Source organism: Mytilus edulis, chromosome 4 (genome assembly GCF_963676685.1).
Source record: "Mytilus edulis chromosome 4, xbMytEdul2.2, whole genome shotgun sequence".
NCBI lineage: Eukaryota > Metazoa > Mollusca > Bivalvia > Mytilida > Mytilidae > Mytilus > Mytilus edulis.
This window is the reverse complement of record NC_092347.1, coordinates 7,098,439-7,118,899: the sequence shown is the minus strand read 5'-3', so window position 1 is coordinate 7,118,899 and position 20,461 is coordinate 7,098,439. Positions and strand designations below refer to the sequence as shown.

General features: G+C 32.4%; 1 protein-coding gene across 1 annotated transcript; it reads left to right on the top strand.

Annotated features, from left to right (window-relative positions):
• The first annotated feature begins 3,943 nt into the window (after nt 1-3,943).
• On the top strand, nt 3,944-19,497 carry LOC139518843 (vitelline envelope sperm lysin receptor-like). Its single transcript, XM_071310463.1, has 10 exons — nt 3,944-3,966; nt 5,470-5,509; nt 6,528-6,570; nt 9,727-9,950; nt 11,521-11,681; nt 12,381-12,535; nt 15,552-15,636; nt 16,155-16,320; nt 17,645-17,717; nt 19,159-19,497. Exons 2-10 carry the CDS (start codon nt 5,474-5,476, stop codon nt 19,434-19,436), a joined length of 1,221 nt encoding a protein of 406 aa, XP_071166564.1. The 5' UTR covers nt 3,944-3,966; nt 5,470-5,473; the 3' UTR covers nt 19,437-19,497.
• The last annotated feature ends 964 nt before the right edge of the window (nt 19,498-20,461 follow it).

Sequence of the window (20,461 nt, the reverse complement as noted above, 5' to 3'; positions counted from 1 at the left end):
GGAAAATATCAACTTACCACAATTTGAAACTAAAGATGACAATAAAGTTTGTGACCTAAATGTAACTATACAAGAACTTATAATTAATATTCTTGATAAAGCCTCGGGACCAGAAGTGATAAGCCATAGGATGCTCAAGACCTGTCCAGATAAAGTTGCCTTACCTCTTCAAATTATATTCAACAAGTCACTAAGTCAATGTGCATACCCAACCAGCTAGAAAATTACAAATGTAATAGCTACAAAGGGAGACTCATCTTAACCATCTAATTACAGAAATGTATCTCTAATTAGCTGTGTGGGGAAAGTTATGGAACGAGTTATGTTTAAGTATGTATTGAGTGCGTAGGTAAAGGAAATATTTAGAAGCTGGACCGTCAAGTCATTATTAACTTTGATAACTAATATATATTAGTCTTAAAAGAGGTTGGTTTGGAACTTAAGAGGAACAAAGATAAAAGAAGAGAACTACAATTGTTTTATAAAATTCAGAATAATAACGCATCTAAATATTTATTAAGCCTTGTACCCCCTTAAATTCAAAGTTAAACACAATATCCCTTTCAAAATGAACACGATAATGTTTTACCATTTTGTAGGCTGGCATTAACTTCCCAATCATTTACCCCTCAACAATTAAACTTTGATCTTACTGAGTGTTTATTTCCTTTCTCAGCACAGTAAAGTGATTTGGAAAATTATTACTAGAAACCAAGGGCGCACGTGCCCGTTGTCAATGAAATTAACAACTAAGCCATATGTAAAATAACGATAATCTATAAATATCGCTTTATAACAAAGTTGACATGAAAAGTAAGGTTCAGTGTATAATCTGGGACTATCATACCCATTGTACCAACGGGACAGAAAGCCGTTACACCAACCAGTGTAATTATACTCAACATCACGGTCGTTAGTATAATAGTCCCAGATATTGTAGTTAATACACGATTCATTTTCATAAGTTTGTGACCTTTGTCTTGACGTTCCTTGATGTGAATATATATATGTTGTGTACAAGTTATCATTTTGTACAAAAATATTGTACAAATTTTGACTTTGTACGAATTACAATTTGTACAAAAAGTTCCTGTACAATTTGTACACAAATTTGACCAAAATTCACTTATAACTTGTACAAGAGTTTTAAATATGAATTTTGGTGAAAAATGCATTGATTCACACGATATAATTGGAATGATATGACCACACATTAAACTTTATGGACAAAATAAACCATTTTTACACAACTACAAAAGGCTGATTTATCTTCAAAATTTTTGAAAGAAAAAAAAGTAAACAAATATGATTTTTTTTCAAATTTTTAATACCGGTACATAAATACTTTTTCTTAAAAAATATCATTCAACAGTACTGCTTGATTAGTTCTTATCGTTATTTTGATGATTTTTTTTTTATTCAGAAACTTTGCAAAAACTGTAATATTTGTATAAAATTGATATTATGGATCGTGAAAGATCGTGTACAGCATTTTGATGATCGTGAAAAGGATCTCGAAAGATTTGTTGCCACTTATTCATTATTTCAAAAAGTCCATAAAAAACAATCAAATCTTTCTTTAAACAAGTAATGATTTATTATTGTAATTGGTACATCAAAAGATTGGATTTACATGACTTATAATATTCCACTTCATTTTTGTTTGTGAAAAGATTTATGGTTCAATGCCATTGGGTCTGATGATTTTATAATACTACACCAACTAGTTTTCTTATAAAAATAAAAGTCTGTCTGTCTGTTCTGCATTAGTTTTATGTCGTCATAAAGTTTAGATTGTCTCAACTGATTTCCGTTAAGTTTTATGCAGTAATAGATATTTATAAAACAAAGATCCTTGTTGAAAAAAAACATTGAATAAAAAAACGGCAGAAAAACAACTGACACAGTCCTGACTTTAGCATAGTCATATTCCTAACCAAATGGTGGGTTTAATCTCGCTTTCTTTCTGGGATATTTCTTTGTCTAAGAGTCGAACTGAAGCAGTGAAATACACATGCTTGTATTCACAGCAACGGTTCCTGAGCTTCAACGTTCGATATGTGAAGCATTAAAATGCCTCTAAAACAGGTCGTCATCGATTTGAGAGTCAGAAGATGTTGTGCAATACCCGATTCCATAAATCACTAGATCGCCTGCTCAAACGAATGATAAAGAATACTTTTGAATTTTGTAACTAAGGTGTACTGTGTAGTCATTTAATATCAATTCAATTATATGTAGCAATGCTTTTTTTCACCCAAATCCATATGATAATGTACAAGTTATAAGTGATTTTATGTCCACCTTCCATCTTTCTTCTTCTTCTTCTTCTACTATAATTACTTTTTTAATTATTATATAGCTATAACGCGGAGTTATGAGTACTGGGAGATGTATATACCATTGTTATTCCCCTACCTGTTGATATTCATAGACGTTTTAAATATTTGGCTTCGAAGCATTATACTCGTGCTCAAGAGTGTATACTTGATCATACTTACCTAATGAGGGTTATACACGTTCCTAATGAGGGTTATACACGTTTCAATATAAATAAGAAGATGTGGTGTGAGTGACAGTCCTCTACACACAAGTCACAATGCATACAAAGTTAACAATTATATATATAACAAATAGGTTAAAGTTCGACCTTCTACGTGGAGCCTTGGCACACATCGAACAGTCAGCTATAAAAGACATCAGAATTACCAGCTTAAAACAATTCAAACAGGAAAACTAGCGGTCTTTGATCTATATTTAAAAAAAAAACGAAAAGGAGAAACGCATATGACCCAGACCAAAATACGACAGCCACTGAACAACAGGCTACTGACTGAGGACAGTTGAATACAAATGCATCTATATACTAGTAAAGGGTTTAAACATTTTTAACAGTAACCTGTGAAAGTATCTCACTGAAAGTAAAGGTTGTCGGGGTTTTCTACTCATTGGTTTCGTAAAATATCAGTCGTCACAGAATTTGCATGTCAGAGCTTGGTTGTACTCTAAAGGTCCAGACTAACCGTCCTTTTTATGTCACTTGGTATTTACAAATGTAAAACGTTTATGGCTTTTAAACTGTTTGTCTGAACTGGGCGTAACTGAGGATGCTCATTCAACAAAGAATTTTTGGCACTAACAGTAGATGAGGATGTCAGTTCTTGATAACACAATTTTCATACTTGTTTTCCACTTTTTCGTAAAATTCCAGAGACGGGCATTAATTTAAGGAAGAAAAAAATCACATAATAGACAGCTATTGCTAGAACTCCTCCTGGCCCAAAACAAAGAAAAGGGACTTTACTGTAACAAAAAAATATTTGCTCTTATAGCATTTTAGGCAATTTGTTGTTGTTGATGGTAAATGTTTGATTGATTCATATTTATTTAGAACCTTTGTAGAATATGGTTGATTTAGATATATTTGTGCAGATTTCTGTCTACTGATTAAAATCTGATGTTGTCCTCTAGAAGTGATTATGAAGTGACGTCGATTGGTTGCCATTGTATACCCACATTTCTTTTATTCATACGGGAATAACGGGGTCGTATTTCAGAAAGTGCTCTAAATAACAGTTTGTAATGTCTTGTTATTTTCTTATTTTCAAGACGATGAAAAGTCCCTGAAGCTTAACTTTTATTTGTATTTTTTACGCTGTATTCTTATTTTTACGCAGTCGAGAACACCCATTTCCAATTGCACGTGCATGGATTTAATTCAAACATTTAGTGTCACAGGTAACATAAACAAATAAAACACACATAAAGGTAAGTTGGTATCGGCGTTTGTAAATCATGAACAAACAGAAATACAGTAAATTAATTTCCTCAGTTTTATATCGACTTTGCCAAAATAATTTTTTTGTTAATAAACATCTAAAATAAATCTTGAAAAAACTTGTTTTATTCTAGGTATGTTAATTAACTATCATTGCCATTTTGTTCTTGGGATTACGCAAGGGAGTCGTAAGTCTAGGACTGATTATGAGATCCCTTGGAATAGGTTGAGTGCGGAAGAGTCAGAGAAAGACAAGAAAAAGTGGAAAATAGCAAATACATTTTTTCTTCGACATATTCAACCTCTCAAATGGGAGATAACCCCTGAATCTAGTGACTACCCCTTTTATGAGGGATTGAATTCAAGTGATAAAAAATATATTTTGTTTAAACCAGTTCCTAGTTGAAAATGGCACATGTTTATATTATTTGTAGAAACTTTTTTCCAAAGAAAAATGATCTTATATTCACAGGCAAAATTTGCTCACATGAATTTCACATGAAAAATTTCTCGTGAGATTCACCTCAATTGAGCTGATACATGAAACTCACGTAAAAATTTCATGTGAATTTCACGTGAAATGAGATTCACATGAATTTCACGTGAAATTTACAACAATAAAAAATAATATTTTTCATGATTTTAATTAAATTTGAAAATTTAGAATGCTCTATTTTAAAAATTCATGTGAATTTCACATGAAAAGAATTAACGTGATTTTCATGTGAAATTCACATGAGTTTCACACGAGATTCACATGAAACTCACAAAAACTGATTTCACGTGAGTTTCACGTATAAGCTCGTTTGAGGTGAAATTGAGGTGAATTTCACGTGAGATTCACATGAATTTAAATTCACGTAAAATTGATGTGAGTGAAATTTGCCTGTGTACATTAATTTTGAAATTTATGACATGTGCTGGTTTTGTCCTTGAGAAATGAAGATGCCAATGAGGGAAATGAAAATTCAAGGACAGATAAAAACATTCAAAAAGAAGAAAAAAAGATATAAACCAGAAATCATATAAAACATTACGCTTAACACGCAAAGGGGCGGATTCAGGGTCAGAGGAAAGGAGATGTTAGTGAAAAATTGTTACAATATGAACGAGTGTGTAAGTTTTGCGATAAGAGAGTGGAGGGAGTGCACGCTCCTTAGCAACCCTACTAAAACTTAGAGCTGATAACAGCCCCGCCCCTACCAAAGACAAAATAAGCTATGCTCATGTTTAACAGATTTTTTATTCTATGGCATATCTTGTATTTTTGCACTTTTTAATTTATCTCAAATCATCTGGATGTGCTAAAAGAATATATTTGATATATTATTATAACGGAGACCATAGCAGCAATTTATGTCAATCAAATGTATAACTAAAGTGAAATGTGCATAATAATCTGTTCATCATGTTAACGGTAGACTTCATTCGAGAGAAAAAAAACACACAATCAAAACCATTAAGACCCTACCACCTACAGTAAAAACATCTCTACATAATTTTTTTTTTGTAAAAACAACACTTTAATGTTAATGATTCAAAAATTGTTTGAAAAGGCGCATTAAATATTGTGATTGTATGGAAGGTACATTCATTCTACCAATAAAATAACCAAAATGTATATGTTTGTTTTTAGTTCTAGGTATTCCTCATAGCTTCATGAACAAACTATATTTTTTTTCAACTTTCAGCAAAATGATCATAGCTCTAGTTTTTGGTTCTCTTCTCTCGGTAAGTTTTATATATGATAATTAGATGTGATATGACTGCCACTAATATGATAAGGAGATGTGATATGACTCACTGCCACTAATATGATAAGTAGATGTGATGTGACTGCCACTGATATGATAAGGAGATGTGATATGACTGCCACTGATATGATAAGGAGATGTGATATGACTGCCACTGATATGATAAGGAGATGTGATATGACTCACTGCCACTGATATGATAAGTAGATGTGATGTGACTGCCACTGATATGATAAGGAGATGTGATATGACTGCCACTGATATGATAATGAGATGTGATATGACTGCCACTGATATGATAATGAGATGTGATATGACTGCGACTGATATGATGAGATGTGATATGACTGCCACTGAGACAACTATTTATCTGAGATAAAAGGACAAGGATGTTATAATCAGTCACTGCAAATGAAATTATGTCTGTCTCTTTAAATTTGAAATTACATTCACAATACAGCCGGGGCATATAGTTAATATATTTGATTCAACAGCTTTTAACAACATTAAAAAGGCATGTTTCCTTTTATACAATGTGATTATTTAGTTACGGAGTTTTAATTTTTGTTAAATGTCCCATAACTCTTTTGACGATAGGGAGAGCAGTTATTGAGGTATCTCCGTTTAATTTGAATGGTGTTTTATTGTCTTCATATTTTGTTCCTCTTATTCACTTTTATTCACTCACTTAAATCACTTTATTCAAATGAATGTTCTTTCTGTAATAGCATTATGTCACCGAGATAAAAGATCATAAACTGTTGTCCTGCAAATTGTGAAAAAAAAAACTTAAAAATGATTTACGGTGATCATGTTTTTTTTCTTTCTTTTTTTTAAACAGCACTTAGCCATGAGGAAAATGTTTGGTATTTTTGTAATTCTTTTTGTCGATCTGTTAAGATTCGCAATTGATTTAAGAAAAATAAATGATATAATTAAATTCTGAATGATCATTTCATTGATACAAATTACAGCGCGATGAAATTTTGTTGTAGACGGTTTACAGTAATTCTCCACCATCCGACTATGTCTACAATGGTATGTATAGCTTACAAAGCAGTCTTCGGTCTACAATGGTATGTATATCTTACAAAGCGACCAGTCAAGGTCGTTCAAACCTCCGATATTTATATCTTACTAAGCAGTCTTCAGAGGAGGGTGTTTAGCCTGCAGAGAACCGAATAACAAAATATCTTGCCCAAGATAGGATGAAAATCAATAGTCTGCCTCTAAATATATACAGGCTATAAATGTGTCTACAATGGTACGTATATCTTACAAAGCAGAATTTCAAGGCTTCCCTGATGAGAACCGAAAAAAAACTTGCAAAAATATATACAGGCAATAATTATGTACAAAAGTGGAAAGCTATCAGAGGTCTCAGAGCAATTTAACTAATCAATTGATTGTCGTCTTTTGTACGACCATTTGTACACGACCTTTGTAAATAAACAGTGCTGTATTCTTTACGACCATTTAAGAATTGAATGCTGCTTTTTGTAAATTTATTGGGGTGTAAAAGCGTTGACCGAAGTACATTTTGTATGAAGCGCGGAAGCATTCAATACTTATAATTACATTTTTTAAGCTAGAATCCTGAAAACACGATTTTTATCAAGTTTTCATTTAATTTACCTGTGCACTTTATTGTGGGACCTCGTGTCATCATGAATGATAAATGTTATTGTCTAATACAATTGTTTCAGGAATAGCACGAGATGTGCAGTTGGCCAATCAGAATAACGTATTATAATGAAACATACATCTAATGTAATTATTTGTAAATAAACAGTGCTGTATTCTTTTCGACCATTTGTAAACAAACAGTGCTGTATTCTTTATACGACCATTTGACACGACCATTTGTAAATAAACAGTGCTGTATTCTTTACGACCATTTGTAAATAAACAGTGCTGTATTCTTTACGACCATTTGTAAATAAACAGTGCTGTATTCTTTACGACCATTTGTAAATAAACAGTGCTGTATTCTTTACGACCATTTGTAAATAAACAGTGCTGTATTCTTTACGACCATTTGTAAATAAACAGTGCTGTATTCTTTACGACCATTTGTAAATAAACAGTGCTGTATTCTTTACGACCATTTGTAAATAAACAGTGCTGTATTCTTTATACGACCATTTGTAAATAAACAGTGCTGTATTCTTTACTGTAAATAAACAGTGCTGTATTCTTTACGATCATTTGTAAATAAACAGTGCTGTATTCTTTACTGTCAATAAACAGTGCTGTGTTCTTTACGATCATTTGTAAATAAACAGTGCTGTATTCTTTACTGTCAATAAACAGTGCTGTGTTCTTTACGATCATTTGTAAATAAACAGTGCTGTATTCTTTACTGTCAATAAACAGTGCTGTATTCTTTACGACCATTTGTAAATAAACAGTGCTGTATTCTTTACTGTCAATAAACAGTGCTGTATTCTTTACGACCATTTGTAAATAAACAGTGCTGTATTCTTTACGACCATTTGAAACATTCTTTTTGCACTTCACTTTCAACACAGATCTTTGAAATGTTTGGCAAATTTTCTTGTCAACTTAACAGTCTGGTTTATTGAGAATTAAGTTTTCTACATGTTAATATTAAATAATGCTGCCCTATATACATGTATATGTTACAGTGAATTTGTATAATCAGGGATTATGTAGAATCCCTGATTTTTCAGGCAATATGTAGAATCACTAAAATCATTAGTAATTATATATAATCACTGAAAATTACCAGTGATTTTACATAATCACTGAACATTTTAATAATTATTCTACAAATTCCCTAATATTATTTCAGGGTTTATGAATAATTTAAGGATCCTTTGTTTGATAAAAAAAAACCGCAAACATATATAATAGACAAATTATCAATTTTACTTTCATATTCATTGCCACAAGAAATAACTTTGCTTTTAAACACAGAGGATGATCTTAAAGATATAACCAACACAGGGTTTGAGATAAAGTTGAAGACTTCAAAATTAATAATATCAGGATTCCCTTTATAGCGACAACTTTATATGTGATGTTTGTTTATCAAGTTAAAAGCCAGCGTCAAATGGATATTCATGTTCTATTTGTAAATCCACAGAGCATGTTATTTGTGGTACATGTAAAACAAATGGTGAAGAAGATTATTGAACATCTGTTTTTTTTTTTTAAATGAACAAGAAATTCAAACAGAGAGAAAATACGCATCTAAATCTATAGAAAAACTAAGGATTGACAATTAGAACAAAATTTTAGAGGAAGCTGAAATTTGGTGTAATATTCTCATAGCAATTCCACAGAGTAAAAAAGGAAAGGGAATTCCAAAAAAACATATTGGTAATTATTCACCAAAAGTCTGAAAAAGGATATCGCCTGGCCAAAAAAAATAAAATCTTGCTGGAACCAGTTCGATGTTACAAATTCCTTGGGGTACCTACAGATGTTTTTACTGAACACTTTATTTCTCTTAGGCGGGTCATAAAATCTGACTGATATGTGAAGGAAAATGTTTTCTAATATGTGGATATTGTGGTAAAAACAGATGTGAAGCATATTATAAATGATTATTTTAATATATTGTGTTTAACATCTTAATATATTGTGCCTTACATATATAACAAACTAGAGTTATCATTTTGATATTTTGTGCTTAACATTTCACAATATATGTTTGTACAGTGTAATGCTGTTTTAATATGATAGCACACATTATTTGACATTTTTGTTCATTTTCTTCATTTCAGTTATTATGTATAATCCCTGACGTTTTTTCTAGTGATTATACATTATCCCTGAATATTTTAGTGATTATATATAATCCCTAAACTGGCCAGTGATTCTACATAATCCCTAAAAATTTCAGGGATTCTACATAATCACTGATTATACGAATTCACTGTAACATATATACTAGCAACTTTTATTGGTGTTTCTCCTCCATACACGATTTGTAAAATACAATGGCAATAGTAGGCCCAGAAGTCAGCAGTAAACAAACATTAATTACCATGAGTTTTCGTATAACATAAACATAAATTCTGAATATAGAGGGTCGTTGTACAATCTAAAATCTAAAAACTTTTGACACCTAATGAGTTCTATACGTTTTATGGTGAAAGCGAACACTTGCATGGAGATTGATGATTTCAATGTACTAATATCCTCCATAAATGTTGTCCATTTTAGTTTCTTATACCTGTGGAACCCTCGTTTCTGGTGCGGATTTTGATGCTAGCGGAGCAGGTGTAACCATCAAGACCGAACTTTACGTAATAGCCGAAATCAAATGTGCAAATGCAGTTACGCATCATATCCGGCTAATGGACCCAACTAACATAGACACTTTATCAGCTAATATCTATTATACAAATGACGGCAATGGTACAATAGGAACAGACTGTTTCTTCTTTGTTAGTTTTTAAATTTTTTTCGTCTTGATTTCTGAAGTATATTTTCATGCATAAAATATATTTAAGGATGATCGCTACATCGTTTCAAAATAACAAGCTTTTTTAAGGACTGTTATTTATAAATAAAAATTGAAAGTATGTAAATAAAGGAAACAAAAAAGCAGAAAAATGAAGGGTCCGCCGGTGTGTTTGTTTTCGCAATATAAGCCATTGAAAACTTAGCGGGAAATAATTATCTCTAAGACTTTTCTTACATTTAACTTTGACACGCTTTTTCATTCATCCACTAACTATGAAAAGATAACAAGGGTTTATTCAAAAAGGGCTTTAACATAAATTAGGCCGTGAGTTTTCTCGTTTGAATTGTTTTACATTGTCATTTCGGGGCCTTTTATAGCGGACTATACGGTATGGATTTTGCTCATTGTTGTATGCCGTACGGTTTCCTATAGTTGTTAAGGAAGTTCGCTTGTCATGTCAGATTTTCGAAAACCTCTGGTTTTATCCATTTGAATGCCTTAAAAAATTTTGCCCATTGACCCCCATTTTTCTTTTTATAAATCTTTTACATGTATAATTATAAGACATTTGTAAAAGTCTTATACAATCTTATTTATTTCTTATTATTTTTTAAGAATTTTAACTTGTCAATGATAAAGCTATGAAAAATCAAGAGAGAACATTTTCCTGCCAAAATTCTAATGGCTAATATCTCGAAAACAAGCACATTGACCTCTCTATTTTTTTTTTTGCTTTTTTGACTCCTCAATTAATCTCCTATCAATTTATACTAGTGTTATGGAAAGTTTTTTTTATTTTGAAACTGAGGAGCGAACTTTCTTAATTTCTGTGTCATTTTGGTCACTTGCGGAGAGTTGTCTCATTGGCAATCATACCACATCTTCTTTTTATATTTAAATTATACGTAATAAAAACGATCTATGTAATATTTTTCTCTGTACATGATGGACCTGATGTAAGCAAAGAACATTTAAAATTTTATGTTTTGATTTAAGTTATTGACATATACATGTATGCCATAACACTGACTTCAACTACTGTTACTTGTGAAACATTTTCGTCTACAACTAAACATATATTAGTCATGCACTAGTCTAACAACTTGTGGTAAAATCTATATATCACCAATCATCTAGTACCTAGTCATGATGGCTACATTGTACATAGACAAAATCTATATTTCACCAATCATCTAGTACCTAGTCATGATGGCTACATTGTACATAGACACAGAAATTTTATTCGAAAAAGAAGAGAAAAATAAATCATGGATATGAAATATATACAACAGAATCTGAAAATTAAAATTTAGGCCAAAAAAAATACATGTGTGACAGTGTGGTTCCAGTAACCCTACATACCCTAATTTTGAGTCTTGATAATAGCCTACCCGAAAGATTTTTTTTTTCTTCATTAAGCACTGTAAATGTCAGAATGCTGCTACCATAGACTCAATGTTTATTTCATTAATTAATAACAACGAATTTATAACACTGATTTGACATTGAACACTTTATAAAGATATTTAATATATTATTTTTGTCTAAAGCAATCCCACAACGAATCCAACATGTATGTGGTGGAAATGAATGTATACTGGGGATATTCGAATGACTCTTTAATGCATGAATATGAAGCCTATACCATTACGTGTAGTACAGAAGGACTAGCGACTAACAACACAGTGCCTGAAAGAACCATTGACGACAAGTTTGTAACCAGTATATTCATTCGTATTGCTCATATTTATATAATCGAGAAAACAGTTCATATATACACATTATTGTAATGCTAGCAGGTTGTGTGCCTTTTTTCTCAGTTCAAAATAAGAAAAGTCATTTTGTACGCACAAGCATAGAATGGGTGATAAAGTAAGCTTACTCACTGTGAAACTATATAAAAAATACATTTTTTTTCCTTCAAATTTTAAACTGTTCGTGCTAAGCTTGATAAACCTTCATAAAAAAAACCTGCATGTGATGCAACAAAAAATCTACAAATTAAAAAAAGAAATGTCCTTTCAATCTGCTTTGAATCAATGGCTCCTGAAAATTGAGAGTCAGTAGAAAGTAATTCAATTTGATTCGACCCACAAGTGGGTCAAACCAGAATTAAAACTGCTTCTCCGTCACACACGTGGCATTTCAGACTGGTAGGGAGTCTGAATGACATGTCATCCTTCGGTTTGTTACCGTGCATGTATTGTAAGCTAGCATGTACGTCAAAAATCTACTCATCTTTTATGTCGTATATTCATATCTCATTGAAATGTGGGCCTACATCATTATAATTAAGCATTTATAGTATTAATCGTAAATCTACCAATACTAGTACATCTTATTCACTAATAAATATGAACTCTTTCTATATATAGATAAAAAAAAAATCCGTTTAACAAACTATTTTTAGTGGGATACGTATAACAGCTGATTTGGAAGGTCACATAGGAGATGGATATTCTGGTTTATCAAGCCTCGTTTTAGTGGATGTTCTTGGTCGTCCAATAACCGGGAACACAATAACTATGCAAAAGAAAGTAATGTTACAACTATCGATCGATGGAAGTAAGTAAAAAATGCGACTTGTACATCTTTGAATATTGATCAATATTGTCTTTTTCGGTACAACATTGAATATGTTTTAAAAGCAGAAAAATAAATGTTTTGCTAAATAGTTTTGAACATTTTTGGCCTTCATCTTGTTGATATGATATCATCTTCGCTATCCCAGGTGTACTACCCAGTTCCCTCCTGTGGATAGGAGGGGACTGGAAAGTAACCCTTTGCTAGCGAAGATGATGTTATATTTTTGTGCAATTGCACAAGGTCTTGTAATGTTCAGACTGTATATGACGTTTTACACTAAATTAGTTGGATGTGTACTGATTTATACATTGATATTGGAAAACATGGTTGAAACTGTCTTTGGATAAGCTGCCAGTAACATATATTGCTCTAAATTGGTAACTGAAGTCTTTTGTCTTTTTTGTTTGTTTGTTTCGTGTCGACCTTCAAGTGATTTCCTACTGACCTTACTGGTTGTTAGTATGTTGGGTTGTTACATGGATGTGCCAGATTACAGGAGATTGATCGCACAAGAACACGATTAACTCGGTCACATGTTACATGGATGTGCCAGATTACAGGAGATTGATCGCACAAGAACATGTTTAACTCGGTCACATTTTTTATTTTTTCTGTTTCAAAGCAGGGGCCTGTAATTTAGTGGTTGTGGTTGGGTGTTTGTTATATTTGGTTCTTGTTTATTATCGAGCAGCGACGAAAGTCACGGAAGCGGGACGTATCAAAACTTAATGGATTTCACGAAACATTGACTGCAGCCCTTTTATAACCAAAAACAGTATCCAGAGCAAAATTGTGGAAATATTTGTTTTCACTTTTTTTTGCGTTTTTTTTTAATTTGTGGACTTCATGGCAAACACCTTTAAATACAGGCATTCGCGTAGCTACGTTTACGTCAAAACGCCCGGGCGTACACTTGAATTTGGCAAAAAAAAATCATCTCAATAAAATTAAAAGAATTAAATAATAGTACATCAACCTTCTATGTCTTTCTTCAATTGCTTGTAATTGCGAATAAAAGAGACAAACATTTTTATCATATGATATTTTTGTTCATTTTCTGTCAAAGTCTTAATATACCGTGAATTCTATACTCACTTTCCTTTTCTTTTTTTAAAGCAATTCATTATGTGCTAAGATTCGATATTCGGTTTTCATTTTTTGTCGAGCCATTGCCATTTATGTCGCAAAAGCGAGACATTTCGATCCTAAATTTCGCCAGCGGTGCCAATATTATAACTATGTACATTTAGGTTCAGTATGTTGTTAAAGTTTTAAGATATTAATAACTTTAATTGTCAAACCTTTGTAAAATTTTACGGTAGCTGGACAAAAACTGTTGATGGTCAATAGAGTATCCAGAGTATAATGACAAAATTATTTTATGATGAGTTTTCCCGTAATTTATGGATAAAAGGAATTCATTTTGCATTTACAGTCTGAGATTAAAATGTGTTACATGTCAATTACTTTGTTAAACATTCGTCGAATTTAATGAAACTTTATTGAAGTTTTTTTTATGGTTAATTCAGAAGCAAACTTTTTTTCGTTCAATTTTCCGTGTAACTGTTATAATGACAGACATACTTTAATATCTTTACGCAATATAAATCAGACGATCTGGAATTTTTGTCACGTTTGTTTCGAGCGACATTGATGTGTCCTTTGTAGACGATACGAGCGTCTGGCGCAAGTACAAAATTTCAAAGCTGGTATCTATGATGAGTTAATTTTCGTGATAAATTTATAAACCTCCGTAGTTTGTCATGAAACTTGTGCAGAAATTAATATTCCTGACCAAGACAAAATATCTAATGAAAATATTTGATTTGTTTAAATCTTGTAATGGACTGATAAATTATTTGTCGCTTGGAGAAATCCCAGGCGAGAACCAGGGTTCCATAGAGAACCCTTTACAAATTTTAATATTTCACCTGAACAACTCATTTACGACATTTGCACATGAAAATGTGTTTTCGTTGATTGAGTGCTTTACCCCACGGCCCCCTAAGGCTTTAATCATATTTGAAAGTAAACACAATGAATAGATAAAACATCAAAAAGAAACAATTTTTAATCTAAAGAATGTTGTTATTGATGAGTTTTCATTGACAGGAATGGTAATATGTCATTCTCGATAACGCATAAACTTCCGGAGGCTTCAGCCCCGCTAATCTACTACCAACAGGTTCTTTGACCTGGATCCGCTTGGGCCTTCAGGCCCCTCAACAAGGTTCGGGCGTACACGTAAAAATAACCTAGCTACGCCACTGACAGTCCTTGGTGAACATTTATTTGAAAGAAATTACCTTGGCAAACTTTCTTAGATTTTTATGCAACTTCGACGAAAGATTTTTTATAATTATGAGTTAATAACATTAACGGTACCAATTTTTCTGCACCAGATGCGCATCTGTTTTACTTTGTTAATATTTTAGGGAGAAATTAAATGATATATTTGGCAGTCATCACTGCACATTTGCACTGAGTGACAGTAGCAATTGCAGGCGAGACACGTGATCAGCGGAACACTTTTTACGAATATATTTTTAATTAATATTTTTTTCACGGGGCCTTTACAGCTGTTTAGTAAAATGTATAGGACCACTTTGCATTTTAAAGTTATATGAAACCTCAAATTAAAAAAAAATGATGTTTATGTTTTTTATAATAAAATGGATAGCTTTTATTATAAAACTTATGTACTTTTTTTTAATGCTTCTGACATATTTTCCGTATGCAAAGTGACCTTAGCGTGACCTTTCTCTTAAAATGCCGGTGATCGCAATACGCATGAATTTGTCACTGAAATACACTAGAATTTGATTGTACACGTTATACACGTGCTCAATATCCATGCTTCTTTGTTGATTGTTTACTATAAGGTGACAATCGGTAAACTACATCGATATTAAATGTTTTTTCATATATGAATACAATTATGAAACATGTACTTGTAATTTTAAACAATATTAAGCTTTTATTGCCAAAACTTCAGGTGGCGGTAAGCTTGGAGTAATGCCATACTGGTGTGAAGCTTATAACAGTGATAATACACAAACGTACAGAATATTGAGTGCAGGGTAGGTTTACATCGTAATACACGGAGTGTGGAAAGGGGATTGGTGGAATTGTTTTAAAACTTAAGCAGAAAGAAAGTTGCACGAATATATATATTGCATATATACGAGTTTAGAGTGACGTCCAATTTTGCCGTACAAGTACACATTTTTGTCTAGGGGCCAGCTGAAACCCGCCTCCGGGTGAGACATTTTCTTGTTGTGTTGAAGAACTATTGTTCGTCTTGGACTGAACCGTTCTGGTCTCAGTTTGTCGGGTTGTTGTGTCTTTTACACATTCCCCATTTCCATTCTCAATTTTATATTATACTTTCCGATATAAAAAAAAAATGACTATCCTGTAGATGGAAGTACAAATTATAGGATGCTTGTAAATATCGCAAAAAATATTGAATGATATTTCTTTACCAACTGTTGTTAAATAAACCTCGAGGTTTTGCTTTTCTGGTAATTAATAATGACAATAATGGCATGTTCACGAAAACAGAATAGTATCAAATGGTAATATTTGCTATTTTTAGATGTGGAGATGGTATTATGTTTCCAATAACTGTAGGATTTACCACAAAAGGTTTGACAGCTACCAGTCCACATTTCAAAGTGTTCGGACTATTAGAAGCGTTGGGAAATACTGCTACTGTATCTTATCAGTGTGCATTTTCTACTTGTACAGCTGCTTGTGATGGGGTAAGTCTTAATACTGTTAGTGTATCTTATCAGTGTGCATTTTCTACTTGTACAGCAACTTGTGATGGGGTAAGTCTTAATACTGATAGTGTATCTTATCAGTGTGCATTTTCTACTTGTACAGCTGCTTGTGATGGGGTTAAGTCTTAATACTGCTAGTGTATCTTATCAGTGTGCATTTTCTACTTGTACAGCAACTTGTGATGGGGTAATTCTTAATACTGCTAGTGTATCTTACCAATGTGCATTTTCTACTTGTACAGCAACTTGTGATGGGGTAAGTCTTAATACTGCTAGTGTATCTTATCAGTGTGCATTTTCTACTTGTACAGCAACTTGTGATGGGGTAAGTCTTAATACTGCTAGTGTATCTTATCAGTGTGCATTTTCTACTTGTACAGCTGCTTGTGATGGGGTAAGTCTTAATACTGCTAGTGTATCTTATCAGTGTGCATTTTCTACTTGTACAGCTGCTTGTGATGGGGTAAGTCTTAATACTGCTACTGTATCTTAGCAATGTGCATTTTCTACTTGTACAGCAACTTGTAATGGTGAAAGTATTGCTGTTTTATAAGTGTCTTACATCAGTTGGAATATATTGAGGGCTCACAAAAAACCTTCTTAATAACTACTGAAACACACTGATGGTTTTCATAATTTACTGGTTCTGTTACATGGATTAATTACTTTTACTCTTTCTCAAAGGCATGCGATTTTGTAACGTAGGCAGCTAAGGTTTTTCTTTCTGCAGTATCTACTGTTTTAAAGGCAATTGATGTGGTTATAACAAACTACAAAATGTTAATGCAATATCTATTACTGATTTCTGTATTTCTCTGCTTGTTCAGAGACATTTTTGGGGTAAATTAAAAATTATTGCTTTGATATCTTGTCAATACTTATTCTGTACTTATTTTAAATTAAAAAAAAATAAGAAGATGTGGTATGATTGCCAATAAGACAAATATGTTCAAATGACTTTTATGTATTTTGATATAAGCAACCGTACTGGATATCTCGTGAAGGTTCATACTAAAATCACGAGCAATATCCGTGTATTTATATGAAATTTTTTAAATACTTATATAATTTGACAACATAACAAAATCGAACTTGTCTATAGAGATTTATAAACATTCCTCACATAGTTCTATTTGCATTGCAAACGAAATGAAGGACGCCTCCGGGTGCGGGAATTTCTCGCTACATTGAAGACCTGCTGGTGACCCTCTGCTGTTGTTTTTTATTTGGTCGGGTTGTTGTCTCTTTGACACATTCCCCATTTCCATTCTCAATTTTAAATATTTACTCGCTTCTTTTTCAGTCTTCATGTGCTATAAGAAACAAGAGATCTATTAGTAAGTGTATGATATCTATAAGAAACAAGAGATCTATTAGTAAGTGTATGATATCATTGAGTGAAAATAGTATTTGCTACTTTAACTTGTTTGTCACATACATACTCCTATTCGAACTGTGATGAAATTACATGTATTTTTTTTGTTCCGTCTGAGTTGTATATTTTTTATATTTTCTAAAATATTACTGAATGAAAGGCTGAAGCAACAAGCCAACAAGCCAAAGTTTTATGCACAATTTACCAAAAATATTTTGTGTAGACCTTTATTCGCATGGATGGAAGGAATGTATTTGTTTTATTTTTAAATGTTAATCTTGAACTTTATCCATCATTTTTGACTTTACAATTATAATTTCAATGATTTACTTGTGATAAGATGACTAGCATACAAGAAAGCTCTTAGCTGAAAGACAAAGTATACTGACCGGCTTTAGAAACGCAACACTAGATTATTCTTTTCAATTTTCATTTTTAATTATGCATTTTTTTGTAAACAAACTTATGAATAGAAAGTTCTGTCATTACTTAAATGTTTGAAAAAAAAATGCAGTTCGAAAGTTGAATTGATTACGTCATTTTCGATGTTCAAATATTTTGGTATACACTGAAACCCTGGTTTTCCCCTTACCAATGAACGTGTCACCGTCAAAAGCAATGACTGCCTGTAACAAACGCCAAAATGATAGTCAGAAAGGTCAACCATTTCTGTTCGGCACGTTTTGGTTTCTGTTTTGCACCTTCTGATTTTGCCGTTGATCCACCCATTACAATGTGTTTTGTCAATTATGCGGTTTAAACTTTAAGGCTCTAAATGTTTTTCTGCAGTAGATTCTTTGCCAGTTCAGTTAATGGGAATTATTTATGGCATTAATCTGTGCAAAATTTCATTCATCAATTTGGTTAGCAGTTGACGTTCCGGCCGTAGATCTGTCTCACAAATGACGTTGTCTAATCAAATTCTATTGACGTTGCATTGTCACTACATGTTGATCTAGTCTTTGATGGTCTTCAACAAATCCAGTCTACCGGTATCATTGTCGGAAAGACAGTAAGACGAGTTTCTGACGTCAATTTTTTGTGTTGCAGCACGTTCACGTTTTCCTGTTTGCAGAATTCTAATGAGTTAATTCAGCTTTTCATTCCTGAGTTTTGGCAATATGGAGATGCAACATTTTTTAAATGATTAAAGTGTGTCCACAGATTGAACGAACTGTTTCTCAAAGAAAAAAAACGGAAAAAATCTTTTATTGAATCGAAATTTCTCTTTCTGAAATTTCGTGCGATCTAAAAAATTTGGTATGTTCAATAACCACAGGTAAGTCAGATGTTTATTTTTCGAAAGGAAAAGACATATGATGAGCATGAATAGTAGTTGCATGAGGATCAAACATTATTTGGTGAAAAAAATCTACAAAATGAGTGTTGCGTTTTTAAAGCCAGTCAGTATATATAAACATATAATTACCCTTTTCTTGCAGAGAACAAAAACCTGTTTTTAGTTCGAACGGTTAAGTATAAGTTGGAACGCTTGAGAAATTTGTTGGACCAAACAACGGTAGATGAGTCTGAACTTGTTGGGATAGATATGGTCGTGAAGATTACCGCTACAGCTGCAGGCGTCATTGGTGGAATAGCTGTAGTATTACTTATTGTATCTTTATGTAGATGTATAAAACTTAAACGCAAAGGCAATCAGCAGTTATGTCTAGAACAGTCAAGAACAGAAAAAATGGAGCTAGAAAAAGTAAAAGCTTGAACATAAAATTGTTTATGATATGATTCTTGCTACTATAGACAATAAAACATTTGTAACAGAATCCCAATTGTTCGTGTAGTTCTATTTAGTTCTTCTGACCAACGTTCATTTTAAGCCAACCGCTATGACATATTGTAAAGAAAATAATTAATGCACAATGTCCTGTAGTAATATATGAAACATAATCGTATATCTTCTCGTTAATGGCAGGAATAATCCCTTCAAATGCTGTAACTTGAGAGAAGAATATATCTGTGATTTTCCAACAAAGTATAAATAAATTTAATGCAAGGAATGTGTTGTAGGATGAGTGCCATGCTCTCTGTAACTGTAGTTGTCTTGACTGTAGCCAGGCAAAAGGATTGCTTGTGTTCATCACTATCTTCTATTTGCTACAAATCCAAACTTCTTACAGAATTATACAGTAACTAGTCATCTTTTAAGCGCTTGATTCCCATCTGTCGACGTGTTCCTATATTTATACGAGGCGGAAGATTTATCACCCCTTCTGTGGCCTGTGAATTACGAAATTTTCAAACTGCAATACTAGTATCATCAAAACGATAAAGATAATGAATAATAGAGATGGGCCATTTTGTACATGAACCAAGGGGTAACTTTGTGCAAAGCACTTTTATTTATAGCTTAATTGCATTTAGTAGAAAAAGATAATTTGGTGAAAATAAAACCAAGAATTTTGTAGAAAATCCACAGACTTTAACACAGACATTTTTGTAATAAGATTTGAAACATAGATTACTCACTTAATTTTCTATGACGTGCTACCGTTTATTGTTAACAGAAAGTCCCAAACAACCTTAAAATTCCAAAACACCTCGTGGTGAGTCAATGACAAACCGTGTCTACGCTGTATATATACAGTGTAGCGAAGTCGAAAGTATTTCATCCCTCCATGTAAGGCTGATACATTAGTTATTTAAATTATATTTATTTGAATTTTCATTAAAAAAGTATCGATATTTTAATTAATTGCCGTTTGTAACCATTCAAAGGCCAAGCCTTCA

What these genes read in the sequence shown, in the direction of transcription:
- LOC139518843 (XM_071310463.1), top strand. Translation starts at nt 5,474, where the DNA reads ATGATCATAGCTCTAGTTTTTGGTTCTCTTCTCTCG. An exon ending in TTTTTGGTTCTCTTCTCTCG is followed by an intron (nt 5,510 to 6,527) that starts GTAAGTTTTATA and finishes ATTTTGTTGTAG; the next exon opens with ACGGTTTACAGTAATTCTCC. An exon ending in ATCCGACTATGTCTACAATG is followed by an intron (nt 6,571 to 9,726) that starts GTATGTATAGCT and finishes TGTCCATTTTAG; the next exon opens with TTTCTTATACCTGTGGAACC.